Below are 18,884 nucleotides of genomic sequence, written 5' to 3'. Positions count from 1 at the left end.
TTGACACACTTTCTGGCCACAGTCCGTTACCCCTTCACAGAAGTGGAACCTCCTGGTTCAGCAGCCCGAGACCCCCACGACCAGTGCTGACCTGTTTTCTCCCTCCCTGCGAAGAAACCCCAGTAGTTTAAGCACACACTTTCCCAGAGCTCCAGCCTTGCGGCCACTCTAGTTTACAGTTTATCTCTTCAGCAACACATGATAGTTGAAGCACATAACTCACAGGCTTTGTAAAGGTTTCTAAGGTAATTACTCTTTACTTTGAATGGCACGAGATACACAGATCTAAACAAAATGATAAACCACCTATATGCCCTTCCCTGCCTCAGTTTCCTCGCCATTCTTGAGCATTCTTTGGGATTTGGTCAGAGTCCAGGACCCCACTCCTGTATATAGCTTCTAGAAATAATTGAATGAGTTTGTCTCCTGCAGCCAGCTTCTTTTTTTCTCAGCTGATACCTCAATCAAAAACTGTCCCCTCTGCTATGAAAACATGCCCCTCTGGACCTCTGTCTTGCCCCAAGTTTCCTTTAGTCTTTTTTTGAGCCTCTGCTCTATCACCTCTGTCCCTTTGTTCTCCTGTTTGGGGATTTTCCATTCTGCACTCCCTGGAGATAAACTTGATCAAAGTGGTTTTCCAGCTCTGACACCCTTCTTTGCATATCCATTGTTTGGCCAGAGCATAATTGTTAAGTTTAACAACTTTTCTTTTTTCTGAAGCTTCTTCCAGACAGGATGGCTGATACCACGGACCTCGCCAGCCCATGGCTGACTCTCTATGCATTGAGACATTCACTGATACAACAATTTCATATAACTAAGCAGATTTCATAACATGCACATAGGCAGGTTCGCCAAATTGTCACACTAAGGCCTGGGCTACTATTCGCATAGCTGAAGTCAAAGTATCTTAATTCGACTTACCTGGCTGTCCTCACGGCGATCCCGTCAACTCTGCTTACTCCTCCTGCCGAGGTGGAGTACGGGCGTTGATTCGGGGATCAATTCATCGCGTCTAGACAAGACATGATAAATCGATCCCCGATAGATCGAGCACTACCCGCAGAAGTGGTTCGGGACTATTTAGAAAAGCTGGACGTGCACAAGTCCATGGGGCCAGATGCGCTGCATCCGAGAGTGCTAAAGGAGTTGATGGATGTGATTGCAGAGCCATTGGCCGTTATCTTTGAAAACTCATGGCGATCTGGGGAAGTCTCGGACAAGTGGAAAAAGGCTAATGTAGTGCCCATCTTTTAAAAAGGGAAGAAGGGGGATCCTGGGAACTACAGGCCAGTCAGCCGCACCTCAGTCCCTGGAAAAATCATGGAGCAGGTCCTCAAGGAATCAATTCTGAAGCACTTAGACGAGAGGAAAGTGATCAGGAACAGTCAGCACAGATTCATCAAGGGCAAGTCATGCCTGACCAACCTGATTGCCTTCTATGATGAGATAACTGGTTCTGTGGATGAAGGGAAAGCAGTGGATGTGTTGTTCCTTGACTTCAGCAAAGCTTTTGACATGGTCTCCCCCAGTATTCTTGCCAGCAAGTTAAAGAAGTATGGGCTGGATGAATGGACTATAAGGTGGATAGAAAGTTGGCTAGATTGTCGGTCTCAACGGGTAGTGATCAATGGCTCCATGTCTAGTTGGCAACCGGTATCAAGTGGAGTGCCCCAAGGGTTGGTCCTCGGGCCTGTTTTGTTCAATATCTTCGTAAATGATCTGGAGGATGGCGTGGATTGCACCCTCAGCAAGTTTGCAGATGACACTAAACTGGGAGGAGAGGTAGATTCGCTGGAGGGTAGGGATAGGATACAGAGGGACCTAGACAAATTAAAGGATTGGGCCAAAAAAATCTGATAAGGTTCAAAAAGGACAAGTGCAGAGTCCTGCATTTAGGACAGAAGAATCCCATGCACCGCTACAGACTAGGGACAGAGTAGCTCGGCAGCAGTTCTGCAGAAAAGGACCTAGGGGTTACAGTGGACGAGAAGTTGGATATGAGTCAACAGTGTGCCCTTGTTGCCAAGAAGGCCAATGGCATTTTGGGATGTATACGTAGGGGCATTGCCAGCAGATCGAGGGACGTGATCGTTCCCCTCTATTCGACATTGGTGAGGCCTCATCTGAAGTACTGTGTCCAGTTTTGGGCCCCACACTACAAGAAGGATGTGGAAAAATTGGAAAACGTCCAGCGGAGGACAACAAAAATGATGAGGGGACTGGAACACATGACTTATGAGGAGAGGCTGAGGGAACTGGGTTTGTTTAGTCTGCGGAAGAGAAGAATGAGGGGGATTTGGTAGCTGCTTTCAGCTACCTGAAAGGGGGTTCCAAAGAGGATGGATCTAGACTGTTTTCAGTGGTAGCAGATGACAGAACAATGAGTAATGGTCTCAAGTTGCAGTGGGGGAGGTTTAGTTTGGATATTAGGAAAAACTTTTTCACTAGGAGGGTGGTGAAACACTGCAATGTGTTACCAGGGAGGTGGTGGAATCTCCTTCCTTAGAGGTTTTTAAGGTCAGGCTTGACAAAGCCCTGGCTGGGATGATTTAGTTGGGGAGTGGTCCTGCTTTGAGCAGGGGCTTGGACTAGATGACCTCCTGAGGTCCCTTCCAACCCTGATATTCTATGATTCTATGATCTGGCGGGTAGTGAAGACGTAGCCGAAGTAAAATCAAATGCTAGGAAACAGACCTGAGTTTTAATTTTGGCTCTGGCACTAACTCCCTTGCAAGGTCAGAGCCTAGATGTTCAAAAACTTGTTTTGGGTGCTGAACTTGAGACATGATGGACCTGAGTTTTAGAGGTGCTTAGTACCCAGAAGTCCAGTTGAAGGCAGTTGGAGCTGAGGGCCCTCCACGCCTCTAAAAATCAGGCCCAAGCTGTTTTAGGTTGGGCACTCAGAACCCATGGCTACTTTTGGAAAAGTCCTGGCCTTCCCTGTGCCTTTGTTTTCTGTCACTAAAACACTTTCTGACAGTACCTCAGATGCGTGTTCAAAGAATTAATTAGTTAATGTTTGGAAAGAGCTTTGAAGATGAAAAGTGCTAATTATTATTTATATGCTTGTTCCCACCATGGCAAAGACTAAGGTAATGTACCTTTACCCCAGTCAGGACATTAATGAACTGGGAGGACTTCAATATAGCCTTGTTATATGGGCTTAAGAACCATTTTCCATGCCGGATTGTTCATATAATTGTAGGTACATTAAATAAGCATCTGTTGTGCCTTCCATGTGTGGTCATGGCGTAAAATGCTGACTCAATAACACCCATTTTGTTAATCCACCAAAACTGGGGTTTAGTCACGTCTATAAGGCACAGGCTCTTGTTGGGGGAAGAGTGGAGCCATACTGCCGCAGTGGAAACACCACTGGCATTATTCACAGTGCGCCAGATTTTCAGAAGGGCTGAGCACTCTCAATTTCAGTTGAAATCAATGGGGAACACCAGCCACATTGCCTCTTAGAACTCGCGGGATTGATACTGGTGTGCACCTGCTGCTATGTCTTGAGGACTGTTAGCCTTGTACCTTTCACCAGCACTAAATTCGCTTACTTATGTGGGAGGAAGGGGATGAGAAATAAGGTGTCGGTAAAGCCAGCTTCTTATAAAAAGCACATTCAGCAGGTTAAGTAGAAAGTAAAAAAGCTATCTGAGTCATATAACATTTATTGCAACTTATAGGTGTCTGGTGCATCTGGCTTTCTCTTTCATAACACTAGTTTATAAGAAATTATGAGAAAGGATTGGGTCATTTCAGTCCAGGCGCCTACAGAGTGCTGGCGATCAATATGTGGCTCGTGGAATCTCTGACATATATGTGTATTTAATCTGGAACAAAACTGACGGCAAGATTTGTGGGTTGACGGATCAAAAAAGTTCAATTGAAATTTGATCACAGCAGCTATTGGATAGTTATAAAATTATGATCAATGGGTAGCAGTCTTTCCTTGTCACCTATCATTGCTTAAATGTCATGTATTTGGAAGGTTTGATGTAACTGTATAGAGTGTGAGGTCTTGTCTACACTAGAAAAGTTTTGCTCTGGTGTAGCTATACCAGCAAACCCTCCTAGTGTAGGCACATCTTAGATCAGAGAAAAAGTGGTGCTGCTGTCACACCGGTTCTCCAAGAGACATGAGCTATGCTGGCAAAGTCCTTTTTATGCCAGTCCGTGTGTGTCTACAATAGGGCTTGTACTGCCATAGCTATGCAGGTGTAAAAAAGCCAAACAAACGGCACTCCTAACCAGCGGCTGTGCCAGGATAGGTTTTACATGTGGACCAGGCCTAAAAAATGTCTGATAAAGCTTTGTGATCTTAATTGATTTATTTTTAAATATATCTATAGGGCGGTATCAAAATGAGTTCCAAGAATTGCTGTAAAAAGAACAGGAGGACTTGTGGCACCTTAGAGACTAACCAATTTATTAGAGCATAAGCTTTCGTGAGCTACAGCTCACTTGTGCTCTAATAAATTGGTTAGCCTCTAAGGTGCCACAAGTCCTCCTTTTCTTTTTGCGGATACAGACTGACACGGCTGCTACTCTGAAACCCTGTCAAGAATCGCTGTGAATTTTTATGTAGTTTGAAATTTAAATGAAAGTCAGGTTTGCAATGGCATTGGAAGGTTTATAGTGTGCTGCACTCTGTGGATGTACATATTCAGTCTCATTGCAGGCGTAAGTTGCTAGAAACGAGTTGTGTCATGTTGTGTTCGTTTAAAGGAGTTCATTACTTGGCGACTCATTTTGTCGTGCAGTCGGGTGAGTGTAGCCGAATTCTAGTAATCGGTGATAGGAGTTCTGTGCAATGTTGCATTGTGATCTGTTCAATTTCCTCAGACTGAAATGTCCTCACTAGGTCTCTCACGTTGCTGTGTACCCATTGGAGCCCGTCGTAGGCATCTAAAATAGAAGTGCGATCCAGAAGAAGGTGCTGTGGTTGCCAAGGAACTATTTTATTCTCATGAATATCACACGAAGCACAAGCCGCCTCTTGGCTAAAAATACGCAGAAATAAACACGTTGCTAAATTAGTGTTTCCATTTAGAAAAGATAATTAGTTGCCGCTTTTGTTCATTTCTAGTTGGGAACAAAACACTTCCATTGAGCTGCACTAATGACAGTCCTAAAACCCTTAGTTCAGCTCCGTTGTGCTGCTCATTAAGACCATCCCTCTTGGTGCATTATGACTGAAAAGCCCCCTCGCTGTTGTTTATTAGTAGCTCGTTGTTTCATTATCTGATCTATTTTATTCACTAATTCTGTAGCTTGGTACATGTTATGTCCTGCTTTACAGAACACACTTGAAGACATTAGACTCTAATTGAGAGAAAGGCTGAAGCTCAGGAAGTGGTAGACACCTCATGAGTGAAATCAGTGCAGGAAAGTTTTTTTTAAAATAAGAGGGATTTGAAGGATCAAAGGGCGGGCTCCCAAAGCAAAGAGAGGGCAAAGTTGTCTTGTATCGGGCCTGCCATGAAAATGTCAAATTGAGAATGGGAGAAAGAGGCAAAGGGGAGCTGTTGGGAGAGAGGATACAGACGGATTGGGTGAAACGAGCACAGATAGATGGGTAGAGCTTTATAAAGATAATGACAGACAAAGGGAACTTAATGTGGAATGAGAAGAAACCAATGACTAGATACAAGGAGTAGGGGTGATGGGCTCACAATGAGAAAAGTGGAAGAGGGTGGCTTTTAGCGTACACGGGAGGGGGGTTGCTTTAGTTAAAGCAAGAGCTGATGAAGGCCCGGACCAGGGTTTGGCAAACGTGAGGCTGCTCGGTGATAATGCAGGAACACTCTATGCAATATGGTTATCGGGATAGTTACTGTATGATTGTATTGGGTTAAGTATTGGGAGGTTTAATATACAGCAGCACTGGGTTAAATCAACAGAGTTGGGAAACCAAGAGGAAGGCAACACAGTGGTTTGAGATAAGACATCTCCTGGCAAACATTTCCAAGTGGCCTGAGCTATTAACTTTGAAGATCATACCTTCTGGGCTCCAGCCAGGTTACAAAGCTTGTTTTGCCAGTGCTGGGAACCAGCAGATGAAAAAGACTATAAACAATTAAAAGGACTCTGTCCAGCAGTCAGTCAGTTTTTTGAGGGCTCTTTGGGGGACAGACTGACATACTGGGGGAGCTGTCTGAGGAAGTTAGGCCTTCTAGGTTCCCTTCGGGGAGGATGGTAACCCTATAGGTAAGATAGACGTGTATAGACCATTTATTGTTTTTCTCTTGTTTTTATGCTTTGTTCATGTAATTAAGATTAAACAATACTTTGGTTTAAGAAGGCTCTCTGATTACTATTTATCACTGGTCACAGACTCCTAAAGGGAAGAACTGCAAGTGCCAAACCCATTTGGATCTGCTGGCTTAGCATGGTTGATACCCAGGGTGCTGGGGCCCAGGCTAAGAGTGGGAGAATTGCATGTCTCCACCCCAGGAGAGGAATGTCATGAGGCTGGTACCCAACAGGTGCACTCAGAGACCAGAGAGATCACCGAGACACACCTAGCCTTGTGACCATGAGACAGGGTTTTAGTAGAAAGAGTGGAGAGGAAAGGCGGGATTATTAACATGTTTTAGATGAAGAAGCGACAGGGTTTAGGTATTGTATCTTAGGGTTGGAAGACCTCATGTGCAAGAAGGTTCAAGAGGAAAGCAGGGATAAGATGGCGCTACACAAATACTGGGAGAAAATCGTGTGAAGGGGGGGAGAACCTCTTCAACACTGAACAAAAATGTAATTTCACTAACTCTTCAGAGAGTAGCTACTGAAGGAACCTCTAGGGAACACTGTGCTCAGAGGAGGGAGGGTGTCTGGCTGCTAGGAGGGAGGGTTTGTTTGAGACTTGCCATCAGTGAATCCCCAATGGCCCTCCCTTTTCTTTCCTTGGAACCCCATTGTTGTCCCTGGTGACTGCAGTCAGGTAAGCAGGAAGCTCTCTAACTTCTGGTGCTTGGCAGGGATGGGATATGAAAGGACTGCAGAGGTGAGAGGGAGCAGGCGTGAGGTGGGAGTTGGGACCCTTGCTGAGGGTCAAAAAGGTTCATCTAAAAATGGCAAGTTTAGTTTAGATGTAGGACAAGCTTCCTAATGTTCTACAACAGATCATCTGCCAGGGAAAGTCACTGAGACATCGGTGAGCCGTTCAAAATGAGATTAGATAAAACTCTCCATGGATTAGAGGAGGTAATATAAACTTGATCTGAAGTCGCTGGAAAGACACCCATTGACCTGAATGGGCTTTGGATCCAGCCCTAGGTAGAGGGAGTTGAACTCAATGACCTGTGAGGTCTCTTCCAACCCTACTAGCCTGTGATCCTCTCTTATAGGACCTCTCTAAGGACCAGCAGTCGGTTTGCTTTACAGAGGTCCAGCATGAATATTAACTGTGCCAGTGGGACTGACCAGTCAAGAAATCAAGAGTCCAGTCACTCTGCAGAAAATATAACTCCTCCAATCCATGATCCAGAAGAAGATAGCCTGGCCCTAGGCAGCCAAACCCCTAGCATTTCTTCAGTGCCCAGGAATGATGGTAAGGATGATGGACACATTTACTTTGTAACAACACGTAACTAAGGGAGACATGGTTTCAAAGGTCCTTTGATTCCTGGGGAAGTGTTTCCCAGGATACTGAAGGACACATTTTCAGCCGAGCATCGAAATGACCTGCACTTGTGAGTGTACAGAATTGAATGTGCACCTACGTGTGCCCTTACTTAGTTATTTGCACTTGCAAAATCTGTGTTAAGCCTGTCAGTATGAAAGATGCAGGTTCGGTCTGGGATAGTGTTGTCTTGGAAAGATCATCATGTCTCTTTCCCAAGCAGCCAGGAGGAAATCCACTGAAGCAGGCCTCAGTCTTTATCAGCCTGTTCCTGGTTGTCATGTACTTGCCCGCTGCATATATAATTCATGTTAAAAGCTGTTTCTCAGTTAATATTTATCAAGTAATGGCCATGATCCAGTGAGATGTCGTGTCCTCATCGCCAAACTTGACTTCAGTGGGAATGGAGGGCACTCGGTATCTCACAAAATCAGGCCAATTCTTTGTTTGCACCCAAATATTTGTTACTAATGGCACATGACAGGTCCTATATATTTATACCCAAATTTCTGAGCTCTAATGATTTATTGCTTCAGTGAAACCCTTATTAAATGACAGCTGTGTCTCGGAAAGGAAATAACATGTGTGTAGTTAATATCTCAGTTTAGACGCAGCTCTCAATTAAAACCAGTTATTAGTCAGACCTATTCTATATCGTTCTTAAAGAAGCCACCCTTGTTTCAAACCTGCCCTTGCAGGGCCGGGCCAGGGTCATGTAGGATTACTTGGAAGCAATGGTATGAGGGCCCTTTTACACTCCACAAAATTATAACTTTTATATCCACTTTAAACCCCAAATCCACCGAGAGGGCCCTGTAATTGCGGAGTTCACTTGTGCCAACAGCTGGCCTTGTTTAGTTCGCTGGACCTTTCCCACACATACCACAGGGGAAGGTAATTAAATGAAACCAGCACAAGAGGCTGCCCTTAATACTGTGCATCCTGTCTCAAGTGACATCTCCAAAGTATCCTCAAACGTCCAGAAATAAGAGTATGATTCTGTTCCATCTTCAGTTATTTGAGCGGTTGCTTAAGACAGGTATTAGTGTATTTTCTCTCAGCCTCATTTGAATCTTTATGCTCCCATTTTATCCACTTAAACATCCACATTAAGCGGAGTTTCCTAGAACTGTACGGAAGTTTGGATCTGAACCTAGATCAGACATCAGGCGGAGCTGTAGTGTGGCGTTACATAATACAATGTCCTGCAAAATACTATTCCATATATTGACATCCATTTTCAACTCGGATTGTTGATGTCGGTCAGCAGCTCTTCCTTCTTGCATGACCCAAAGCTTTTCTATTTAACTATTGGGTTTTAATATGAACTGAGCTTATCCAGCAAATAGTGTTTCATTCTCACAATATTTGTTTGTGTTGGCTTTAGATACCGAATTCAGATACGCTTCCCGCCCAGCAACTCCCCAGTTCAGTAACATGTTACCCACCCCTGAAGATACAACTGGCACTAATTCCAAAGCTGGGAATAAAAGGCATCTAGACCATTTTATTGCTCAAGAACGAAATGCAAGCAGCGCTATGGGCTCCCCCAGTAGTTCACAATCCCAGGCCCCGGAGAAAGTGACTCTTGTTGTAGACGGCACTCGGTTTGTTGTGAATCCGCAGATTTTCACTGCTCATCCTGACACCATGCTGGGAAGGTAGGTGATTTCAGTAACTTTAAAGATGTTTAAAATGGGAAAAACGCTTTCCGAAAGGGACTAGAACGTGAGATCTCATAAGCTAAGCAGGATCAGACTGGTTCAGCACTTGGCTGGGAGACCTTGCAGAGTGGAGCCAGCAAGAGGGCAATTGATGATTCAGTAGTTAGTGCTCCCCGCTCTGAGTCCGTACTGAATCGGCAGTGAGTATGGCAGTAGGAGACACCGTGCACTGGCTCACTTCAATCCCTGCCTTTCTGCTATTTGTCATGTCATTCACTCCTCCCCATCCCTTTAACAGAAACCCAGTCCTGCTCTGAGTAATTGAGAGGCTTAGTCCCCCAGCTGTCCCAGGAGCCTCCTGGAGATCCCTTCCAACCCTGTATGACAAACTTTATTATGCAGATAAGTGACCTGATCGTAAACTCACTAGCTTGATTACGACTAGCCAAAGTATATATACTCATTGCCACTCCGCCATTCTTTTTCCCCCTCAAGCTGGACCTCAGTGGGAGGGCGTTTGTAGCCAAGAACCATTTATCTGACCCAAGGTTGAATGCCAGCCTTCACAGAACAGTGACTGCTACTTCTTCCGTACAGTGGAATGGTTCAGTTATGGACACAGAACTCTGCTACAGCGGGCCTGTTTGAGATCGATGCTTTCTTTTATTGGGACTTTACGAGATTTGCATTTGGGCCTTCAACTGTATTAGAACTCGTTTGGATTGTTTTTAATGTCAGTGCACCATCTGGTCCACATTATGAATGTATTAAATATATTTGTGTATGTGTTTTTATCTTCCAGAATGTTTGGAGCAGGTAGAGAATATAACTTCACTCGGCCAAACGAAAAGGGAGAATATGAAATTGCGGAAGGAATTAGCTCCACTGTATTTCACACAGTGCTGGTGCGGGCACGTTTTTAGCTATGAAAACGGTTGCTCATTGTGTTTGCAAAGCTGTGCTTCCTTCAAAACAGCCGCATGCCCTTTCAAATTTACGTTCCAGAACTCTTTTGCATTCAGATTATAAATCTTCATCTCCTCTTTTTTTACGTGCAATTTGTCTTGCCACTTCTTTTCCCTCCCTTTATACCGTTTCAGTTTCTGAACTCTGCCCTCAGTCGCCCCATTTCTGCATACATTAATTGCATGAATAATTCCTCTGTTGCACGGCAAAGCTGCTTTGTCTTTTTTTGCTAGCTAACAAAGTTCTGCGTGACTGTCTTCCCGCAGAACGATAAGCTAATTAACAATAATATTTCCAGGTTATCCTGAGTTTTTTTTTTTTTTTTTTTTAAAGAAACATCATCTTCCTCCTTTACAATTTATTTACAGGACTATTACAAAACTGGAATCATTCACTGCCCCGATGGAATTTCTATCCCTGATCTCAGAGATGCGTGCGATTACCTCTGCATCAACTTTGATTTCCACACAATCAAGTGTCAAGACCTAAGTAAGCAGGGGGAGAGGAAATTAGCTAGAAGTTAGGGCTTGATCCTGCAGGGTGCTGCGCACTGTGGCCCCAATCCAGCAAAGCATTTAATCGTGTGCTTTACTTTAAGCAGTTTTGTCCCATTGACTTCATTGGCACTACTTGCGCTTAAAACTAAGCGTGTGCTTAAGTGCGTTGCTGGACCAGGGCCAGAGTGCTCCGCATCTTGCAAGATCCAAGTTCTTGCTCTTCACGTTGTGTGTGATTACAAATAATTGCAAGAATTTAAATACTTGGAGGGCTATTTCTGGTTATGATGCTGTGATGAGGTAATATTTTTGTGACCCCTGTGTGGGCCTCAGTTTCCCTTATGCATTGCGTCGTTCATGGGAGGAGGACAGTTTGCTCTCAGAGCAGGTATGAATGATGCCTAGCTGTCTGAGCCGGAACGAGTCATTGAAAAGGACTGGCTGGGGCTGACCCCATATCTAGGGTGAATCTGAGAAGAAAATAGCCGATCCAATCACCAGGACAGTGACCCCTAGGCCAGGTCTACATGAGGCAGTTTGCAACCCAGGGTTGCCACGTAAGGTCACTCGTGTAGCTGCTCTAAGCCGACAGGAGAGAGCTCTCCCGTCGCCGTGGCCCTATGCACGCTACCCACTGATGCAGGTGAAACTTACATCGCTCAGCAACATAAACCACGAGTGACATAAGTTTGGCCGGCATAAGTGGTAGTGTAGCCATGGCTCTAGCTCTGGGCTAACCGGAATGGGCTATGCTTTAACCTTCAGCTCTCTGTGGTAACCTAAAGACTTCCTGTGCTGTGTTCCAATTAACTAACAAACCCAACTGTTGAGTGTCACTCCAAGTGCTTGCTGAGGTGCATTAATCCCTGAAGAGCATACAAGTCTCTGCCAGGCGTCTCTGTATGCTGGACTCACTGTGAAACAGGAGTGCTGGTGCCCCACAGTCTAAGGAGGGGGTTGAGATAGCATTGACCTACCCTGTGCAGGAAGAGTGAGACCCCTTGGGATCTGGCAGGCAAACTGAAGGGGTTCCTCCTACAGACTGTTCGAAACCTGGGGTGTCTACCGCTGATCCCGTGGATCTGTGAGAGATGCATACATTTAAATTCACTGTAAGAATTCATAATTCTCGATTATGATTTTACTATATTGATTGGGTCTGGGCTCTTTTAAAAAAAAAATCGTTCCTTGTAATGGCCATAAAATTAAATCATATTTGTATTTTTTTTTTTGCTATTGCCAGCATTATGATCTGGGAGGTGGACTAGAGATATTGTTGGTATGAATGTGTGTTTTTAAGGTGGTTGTCAAAGGTGCCCAGGGATGGGTTCTCGTTTGTTGTAGATTTAATACAACGATCAATAAAACACTGGGATGTATGTTACATGAGTGAGATGGTTAAAGGGAGTGGGAGTTGGAACTTATGGGCTCTCCCGGTGACTGAGTTTGGGCAAGCCAGTGAGTCCATGCTTGGGTGCTTAACTCTATCTACAGATGGCCTGAGTAAACACAGCTGCTATTGAGGTTAGAGATCTGTGCATGCTTAGCACCTCTGAAGATCAGGCCACCCTTATTTAGGGGCCTAATTATAAATGTACAGTAGGAGCCTTGTTTTGAACCATTTGGCCTCTTTTTCCTATCCTCAGTTTCCCATCTGTAAAATGGGAATAACACTTTTCTTACTGGGAAGTTATGAGGCTTTGTTCATTCATGTTTATAAAGTGCTTTGAGCTCATCAGATTGAGTGCTACAGAAAGGCAAGTGGTGGTTTTAAAACCATCTTAAGGAGTCATACCCCCAGAAATGTGTGTCCTACTTCAGCTTGACATCAGTTTGGTATAAAATGCAGTGGCAGATCAGTAATGCTTACTTATTTGTACTTGACTGATCTCCTTTTAGGTGCTTTGTTGCACGAACTCTCTAATGATGGCGCTCACAAGCAGTTCGATAACTACCTGGAAGAGCTTATTCTGCCCATAATGGTGGGTAGTGCCAAGAAAGGAGAACGCGAATGCCACATTGTAGTATTAACAGATGAAGACACAGTGGACTGGGACGAAGACCATCCACCTCCAATGGGAGAGGAATACTCACAAAGTAAGAACTGAGAATTGTATTGTAAAATCATTTGTTGAATGGGGTGACAGATAGCTTCCAGTGACTGGCTCTCTCAGATCCTGGGCAAGGACATTTCCTTGTATTGAAAAGACGATAATGGCTTGATATTTACAGAGGTCTTGAGCACCTGTATCTCCCATTGGAGTTGTGTGGGTGGTCAACACTTGGGAAGACCAGACCCTAGATGTTTATTTCAGAATGCTTGATTCACTCAAATTATTCTGATGAGATTTCATTAGTGGGGGAACAGGTTACCATGGAGTGAGAGATTTAATCAAAATCTTGTAAAAATATTTATTTTAAAGCACAATGTTCTCATTAATATCAGCATGGCTAAGTGTTTAGTAATGACAGGGTCAGGTAGAACGTTTCTGTACAAGCCATAGGGCAGAGCTTGATTCTAACCTTTTGCTATCAGCATCTGTAGGAGTTCTGTTAACATATACAAAGCCGAATATCCCAATGAAGATCGGTTGTTTTGCTCTGCTGTTAGATTTCTGGCTTCAAACAAACTTTCATAGTGGAGCAAACCTTAAAAAATGAGAACGTTTATAGAAAATAGTATTTTTCCTCCGCTTTTGTCAGTGGACCCAATCCTTCCTTCACTCAAGATTCGTATTGCTATTAATGGGAGCTTTGACTGCAGGATTGCTCTCATAAATATTGGCATTGGAATAAGAGTGTCCTTTCGTACTAGCTTGTCTTCTCCTGGAACCCCCTCCTTGCAGGTGCTGAGGACCCTTCCACCTCCTAGGATCAGGCTTCTTCTGCTTAATCCCACAGAAAACAATCTTATTTCTATGGCATTATAGCCTGATAGAAGGGAGCTGGCAGTGTGGTCTCAGATTTAGAATAATGACTTGAGAACAAGGAGCAGTCTCAGTTAAGAGCTGTAAAGGGAAATAATCTGCATCATAAAGAAGAACATTCTAGTCAGCAGTACTAAGGAAAGGGTAATTATAAGGTAAATGGATCTAAGTTTAAAGGAAGCTATTGTGTATCTGACTGTTTTCCCTACTGTGGGGACAAAGTCCCTCTTCAGTGATGGAAGTTGCATCGTCCTTGCTTATGCATTGCTTGAGATAACATTTTAATCAAACAAAGGAACAAAACATTCATATTTCCCAGTTGCAGCTTCCTGGATAGAGAGGACAGACAAGACTTGTTCCATTTACCAGCACTAAAAAATGGCAAATGATCAGTGATATCCAACACCCTATAGTTACAGGGAGAGAAAGCAGTCACCAACCAACCATGTTTTAAAATGCAATGGGTTGTTTTTAGATGCACTGCTACACCCTAGATTGCATTGATCCCTAATGCAAGAAGATGCTACTTACATAAGTCTCAGGGACAGATTCATTAGAGAAGATGCAATGTTTACGGGGTTTGCAAAATGACTAACACGGTGAGGATAGAACTAGTGAAAAGATAAGCGAAAAACAACACATTAACTTGCACCCTTTTCTTAATTTGCCTTGCCTGTAAAAACTCCTTCTGCACCGTCCCCCAAAGAGTGAGTTGTATTCATTTTACCCAGCCACCAAATGGTAGATTGGTGCAAGTTACATGACTTTATCACTTTGCTGTTTCCAGACTCCTTTTTACCTACCCTGTAACTTGTATCACCACTACCAAGGAATTTAGGCCCTTCCATTGCCTGCTGATGGGGTTTTAGAACTACTTTTAATACCTAAGGCTGACTTTTCGAGCACCCAGACTGCAAAGGGCTGCCCACAGGTATCGCAGGGTAAAATATCGCAGCTGATACCCATTAGCCAAATGCTAGATGGAGATGCATGTCTTGTTGTGACTAATGAATCACTTTGTTTCTCAAGTTCTTTACAGTTCCAAGCTGTACAGATTCTTCAAGTACATTGAGAACCGTGATGTTGCAAAAACCGTCTTAAAGGAGCGTGGGCTGAAAAATATTCGAATTGGCATTGAAGGTAAATTTTATTTCCTAAACACCACCACAAATCTTAAATAAAAAGAGAGAACAATTGGTTTGGACACCAACACCACCGCTGCCAGTTTAAATACACTGTCGCTGTGGGAGCTGACAGAATCTGAAGCTCTGTGCTATAGTCCGAGTTCATTTTTACAGGGTCTAAATGTGGAACGAGAGCACCTTTCTACCTAGTGCATGAGGTGTTGTCCCAGCTGAACCCAGCATTCTTGCCGGGCCATAATGCATGCAAGGGCTGGATTGAGACTGACAGGCTGATTGTGTTTCAGGTTATCCCACCTGTAAAGAAAAGGTCAAGAGGAGATCCGGAGGCCGGTCAGAAGTTATCTACAACTATGTGCAACGGCCGTTCATCCAGATGTCTTGGGAAAAGGAAGAAGGAAAGAGCCGTCACGTTGACTTCCAGTGTGTTAGAAGCAAATCTCTAACAAACCTGGTGGCAGTAGGAGAGGATGTTTCAGAAGACCAGGAACTTCTGATGCATCATCCACCCCAGGTGGATGAACTCGATAGGTTAAATGCACCATTCTCACAAATAGTTCCTAACGATCTGCCGGATTAATACAGACTAAGGGGTCTGCGGGTTCCCACTAGGGCTCCTGTGTTGGGAAATTTCTCAGCATCATTTATCCCAGGACACGGGACACGCTCTCTTGCAAGGTGGTTTATCCTTGTAGTCGCTCTTATTATAGTGGAATATTTCAAGCATGTTAATAATGAGCTATGGTCCCTAAATCTAACGGTGCAGTTGCAAGCAGAGTCTCCTTGAAAAGGAAGGGCTGGAAGCTCTTCCCAGCTGGAGGTTTTGAGATTCCCCAGGTGCCTGTGCCCACGTGGATTGGTGGTGGTTGAGCTTTACCTAAACCTGTGAAAAACAGAACAACTTGTTCAGCATGAGAAGGGGAATTCCATGAATATTAGCATCAAACGAGAACTGCATTAGACGCTTGCCTTCGTTTTAACGATAATCCCTCAGTTACAACTGGCACCGTGAGACAGATTCCATTTTTCCATCCAAGCACAGATGTGACACCGTGGTGTCAAGGAATCTGTGTGCACCACCAGTAGGCTTTGCATCTGGCACGTATACTACTGTACTCTAGAAGGGTGGAGCTAGTTTAACAAGTAGCATTCGGATGGTCGCAGGCTCCTTTACAATTCTGTGCAAGACAGAATCACCTCTTTGTATTCAGGACAAGGTGGTGGTGTGGAATGAAAACAAATCTAGATAATATTTTACCAAATAAATCCGTCTGACAGCCTGTTAAATGCGTGAAACTGCTTTAGTGATGGCTCTTTACCCGAAGAACCACTGCTTCTTGCTGCACACGCATGCTAAGCCAGAGTCTCTCAGCTCAGCAATTTACCTTGGCAGAACCTGTAGGTAGTTTTTTCTTCCTCTTTTATAACTGCTGCAGCTATTTGCCCATGGGAGCACCCCACACCCATCCGATTGCAGATTTCAAGGCAGACTCCTTCCTTCCAGTTTGATTTGGGTAATTTTATTCTGTCAAACAGGCAAAAAGAGAGAGAAGGGGGAAAAAATTTTAGCAGCATTTTATAGACACACACAGTAAGAACAGCTGTGTAAGGAAGTAAATCTACAGCTGAGAGAAAATATTTCTTGCTTCTCCCGACTTGTTTCAGGAGGGGGTGTTTGCGCTAAAGGCCCAGTTCAGACAGGATACGGGAATGTACTAGCCATGACCGTGGTCAAAAAGAGTTACAGCTAGTCCAGTCCTGATTCCAGTCCAAAGAGTCTGAAGTCCTCATTTTTTTGAAGGGGTGCAAAGGCTCAGTTCTGCCCCTCCAAATAACTACACCTGCAGTTAAAACTCATACCACTTACACATCTGCCTGCCTACAAAAACAGAGCCCAGCTTCTTAAAATCAGCCCCTAAAATAAGGATCCCCTTTCAGCATTTCCTCTTCTCCCCCCAAAGCATCGTTTGGTGAAAGCAAAGCATTTTTCCAAGCATATTTTCATTCTTTTCCCTCTGTCTGTTTACAGATTGTAAACTAGACTCTCTTGCTGCTAAAGGTATATTTGTATATTTTTTCACCATATTTAACTTGATAATAATAAGCACAAATTGTCTTATGAATATACAAACGCTGCTTTAGTTTAAAAAGAGACAAGCACTTGCTGATATGTATCTAGTTTCTATTTGTATCAGTGCTTGACTATCGCTGAGGCCAGGTTCCCATATTTGCAGTGGCTCTTTCTTGGCCTCAGAAGAACAGCAAACAGATTTCCTCTCCTTACAAGTGCCTAAGGGAAGGAGATTTTCAAAACTGCCTACTGAAAGTCACTAGGCTGTGTGCTCCTAAATCCCTTTAAATGCTTTTGAAAAGCTCCTCCTAACTCTTTAGGGCAGGACAGAAGTGTCCTTAAGCATTTGCTGGCAGGTCAATAGACATTTTATGCAATCACTTGTGACTGTTAGAAAGAAATTAAAACTGTTAAATACTGGAAGACTTTACATGGCACGTGAGAAGAATCTGCCTCCTGGAAGGCCCAGTTGAGTCCTTTCCTCGGGGTGGAGGGAGGTGCTCACATGAGCAGACTTCATTAGGAGTACTCACCAGCATGATTGGGCTTACGGGTTGTACATTGTCTATTTATTGCTGAACCACCTTCAGTTTTAAGTAAACTAGATATATACTGGAGAGCTGGTCTAGAATTTGAGTTTACATATTTCTGTACACACACACAGTGCCCTCAAACCCCATTGGAGCATCAGGGGTTGGGCACCTGAATGCTTTTCACAGGGTCAGACCCTTTTAGATTCAGTGGGTGTTGAGGGCACTCAGCACTTCATACAATCAGGTCTTAGTGTGTTAGGGGTATGGAATACATCTAATTAAGAAAGGGTTTACATAAACCATTCAGTTCACCCACAATGATGTCCTTTACCATATCCCTTTTTCGAATGTTCTAAAGCAGATTCCACTGGAACATAGTTTTAAACTAAGTAAATGGTGACACTGAATGTCACCAACTGTTCAGGTACAAGATCAATTCGTTTCTTACGTTTTATATTTGGTTCAGTGTTACTCATGGTGTTTACAGGATCCTGCAGTTGTAAGGTTTCTTTTCTGTAATAAAGTGTTATAATTTACATGCAGCCTCTGTTTTCTCTAGTAAGCAGAAAGGGAATTTTGTCCATCAAGCCTGCAGATTCCCCTGATGTGCTTTCTGACAGTTCTGTTCCTTGCACTCAAGATCCCGCTCACCCTTTATACAGCCCTGAAGAGACTCCCCATTTTCCTCTGCTTTACCCTCAGAGCCCAATGTTGTAACCACTGTTGTCCTAGCCAAGGAAGATTGAATGAACTTACGAAGCCTGTAAGTGGAAGGCCAGAGCCTGTGAGGGTAACAAGAGGGGACCTTCCTTTGCTGCAGGGGCTACAGCTGCCCTTGCGCTGCCCAAGAGCTGGCAGACAAAGTTCAGTTCCTAGGTCCCGTGCAGCACTTACCCTTAGCAGCCAACCATTACTGTGCGGTCACATCTGTTTAAAGGGTTTCCCAGGCTAAGCTCTCAAGGGGCAGGGTTTTAGAGCCTTTTCAAAGAAAGGCCAGAGCGGTCACTGACCAGTGATGAAATCTCATCCTTTCCTGGCAGATTGAAGGGCTCGGACACAGCTATTAAAATTCATCTTCCAATTTTGGAATTAATGCTGTTTGTTCATCTAGCACAAACGTTTGCAGGTGTCAGGCCCATGTCAATCTTTCATGCAATTGTAGGCTCAGTTGGCTATAACAAGTTACACAGTAAGATTCTAATGCACCAGCTTTAAACATCAGCCCATTTAATGCTGGTATAAGTGATGGCCAAGATTTTCAGAAAGGGCTAGTGATATTGGGGCTCTCAGTTCTTGGGGGCCCAACATGACAACTTAGAGTCCTGATTTTCAGAGTATAGGTCTTTGGCCCTTGGTTAAAGTGTCTGGTCAAGGGCTTTGGGTCAGAATACCCCAGAGCCTTGCCTAAATTTGATTGCCGATTCAGCTTTCACAGCAGGCATGCTAGTTCCCTA

The 18,884-nt window shown here is 44.0% G+C and overlaps 1 protein-coding gene across 6 annotated transcripts in view; it reads left to right on the top strand.

Moving 5' to 3' along the window:
- Positions 1-17,966, top strand: part of KCTD20 (potassium channel tetramerization domain containing 20) — a 43,378-nt gene extending 25,412 nt beyond the window's left edge. For all 6 annotated transcript variants that reach the window (XM_075122046.1, XM_048826451.2, XM_048826457.2 and 3 more), the window contains 7 exons: positions 7,356-7,558; positions 9,018-9,291; positions 10,097-10,199; positions 10,629-10,749; positions 12,657-12,854; positions 14,714-14,824; positions 15,114-17,966. In XM_075122046.1, the coding sequence (XP_074978147.1) occupies positions 7,402-7,558; positions 9,018-9,291; positions 10,097-10,199; positions 10,629-10,749; positions 12,657-12,854; positions 14,714-14,824; positions 15,114-15,406 (1,257 nt within the window). In that variant the 5' untranslated portion in view covers positions 7,356-7,401 and the 3' untranslated portion in view covers positions 15,407-17,966. The remainder of the gene's footprint in view (positions 1-7,355; positions 7,559-9,017; positions 9,292-10,096; positions 10,200-10,628; positions 10,750-12,656; positions 12,855-14,713; positions 14,825-15,113) is intronic.
- The last annotated feature ends 918 nt before the right edge of the window (positions 17,967-18,884 follow it).

The sequence above is a fragment of the Caretta caretta genome, chromosome 21, assembly GCF_965140235.1.
Source record: "Caretta caretta isolate rCarCar2 chromosome 21, rCarCar1.hap1, whole genome shotgun sequence".
Classification (NCBI taxonomy): domain Eukaryota; kingdom Metazoa; phylum Chordata; order Testudines; family Cheloniidae; genus Caretta; species Caretta caretta.
The sequence above is the reverse complement of the archived record's forward strand: the minus strand, read 5'-3'. Positions and strand labels throughout refer to the sequence as shown.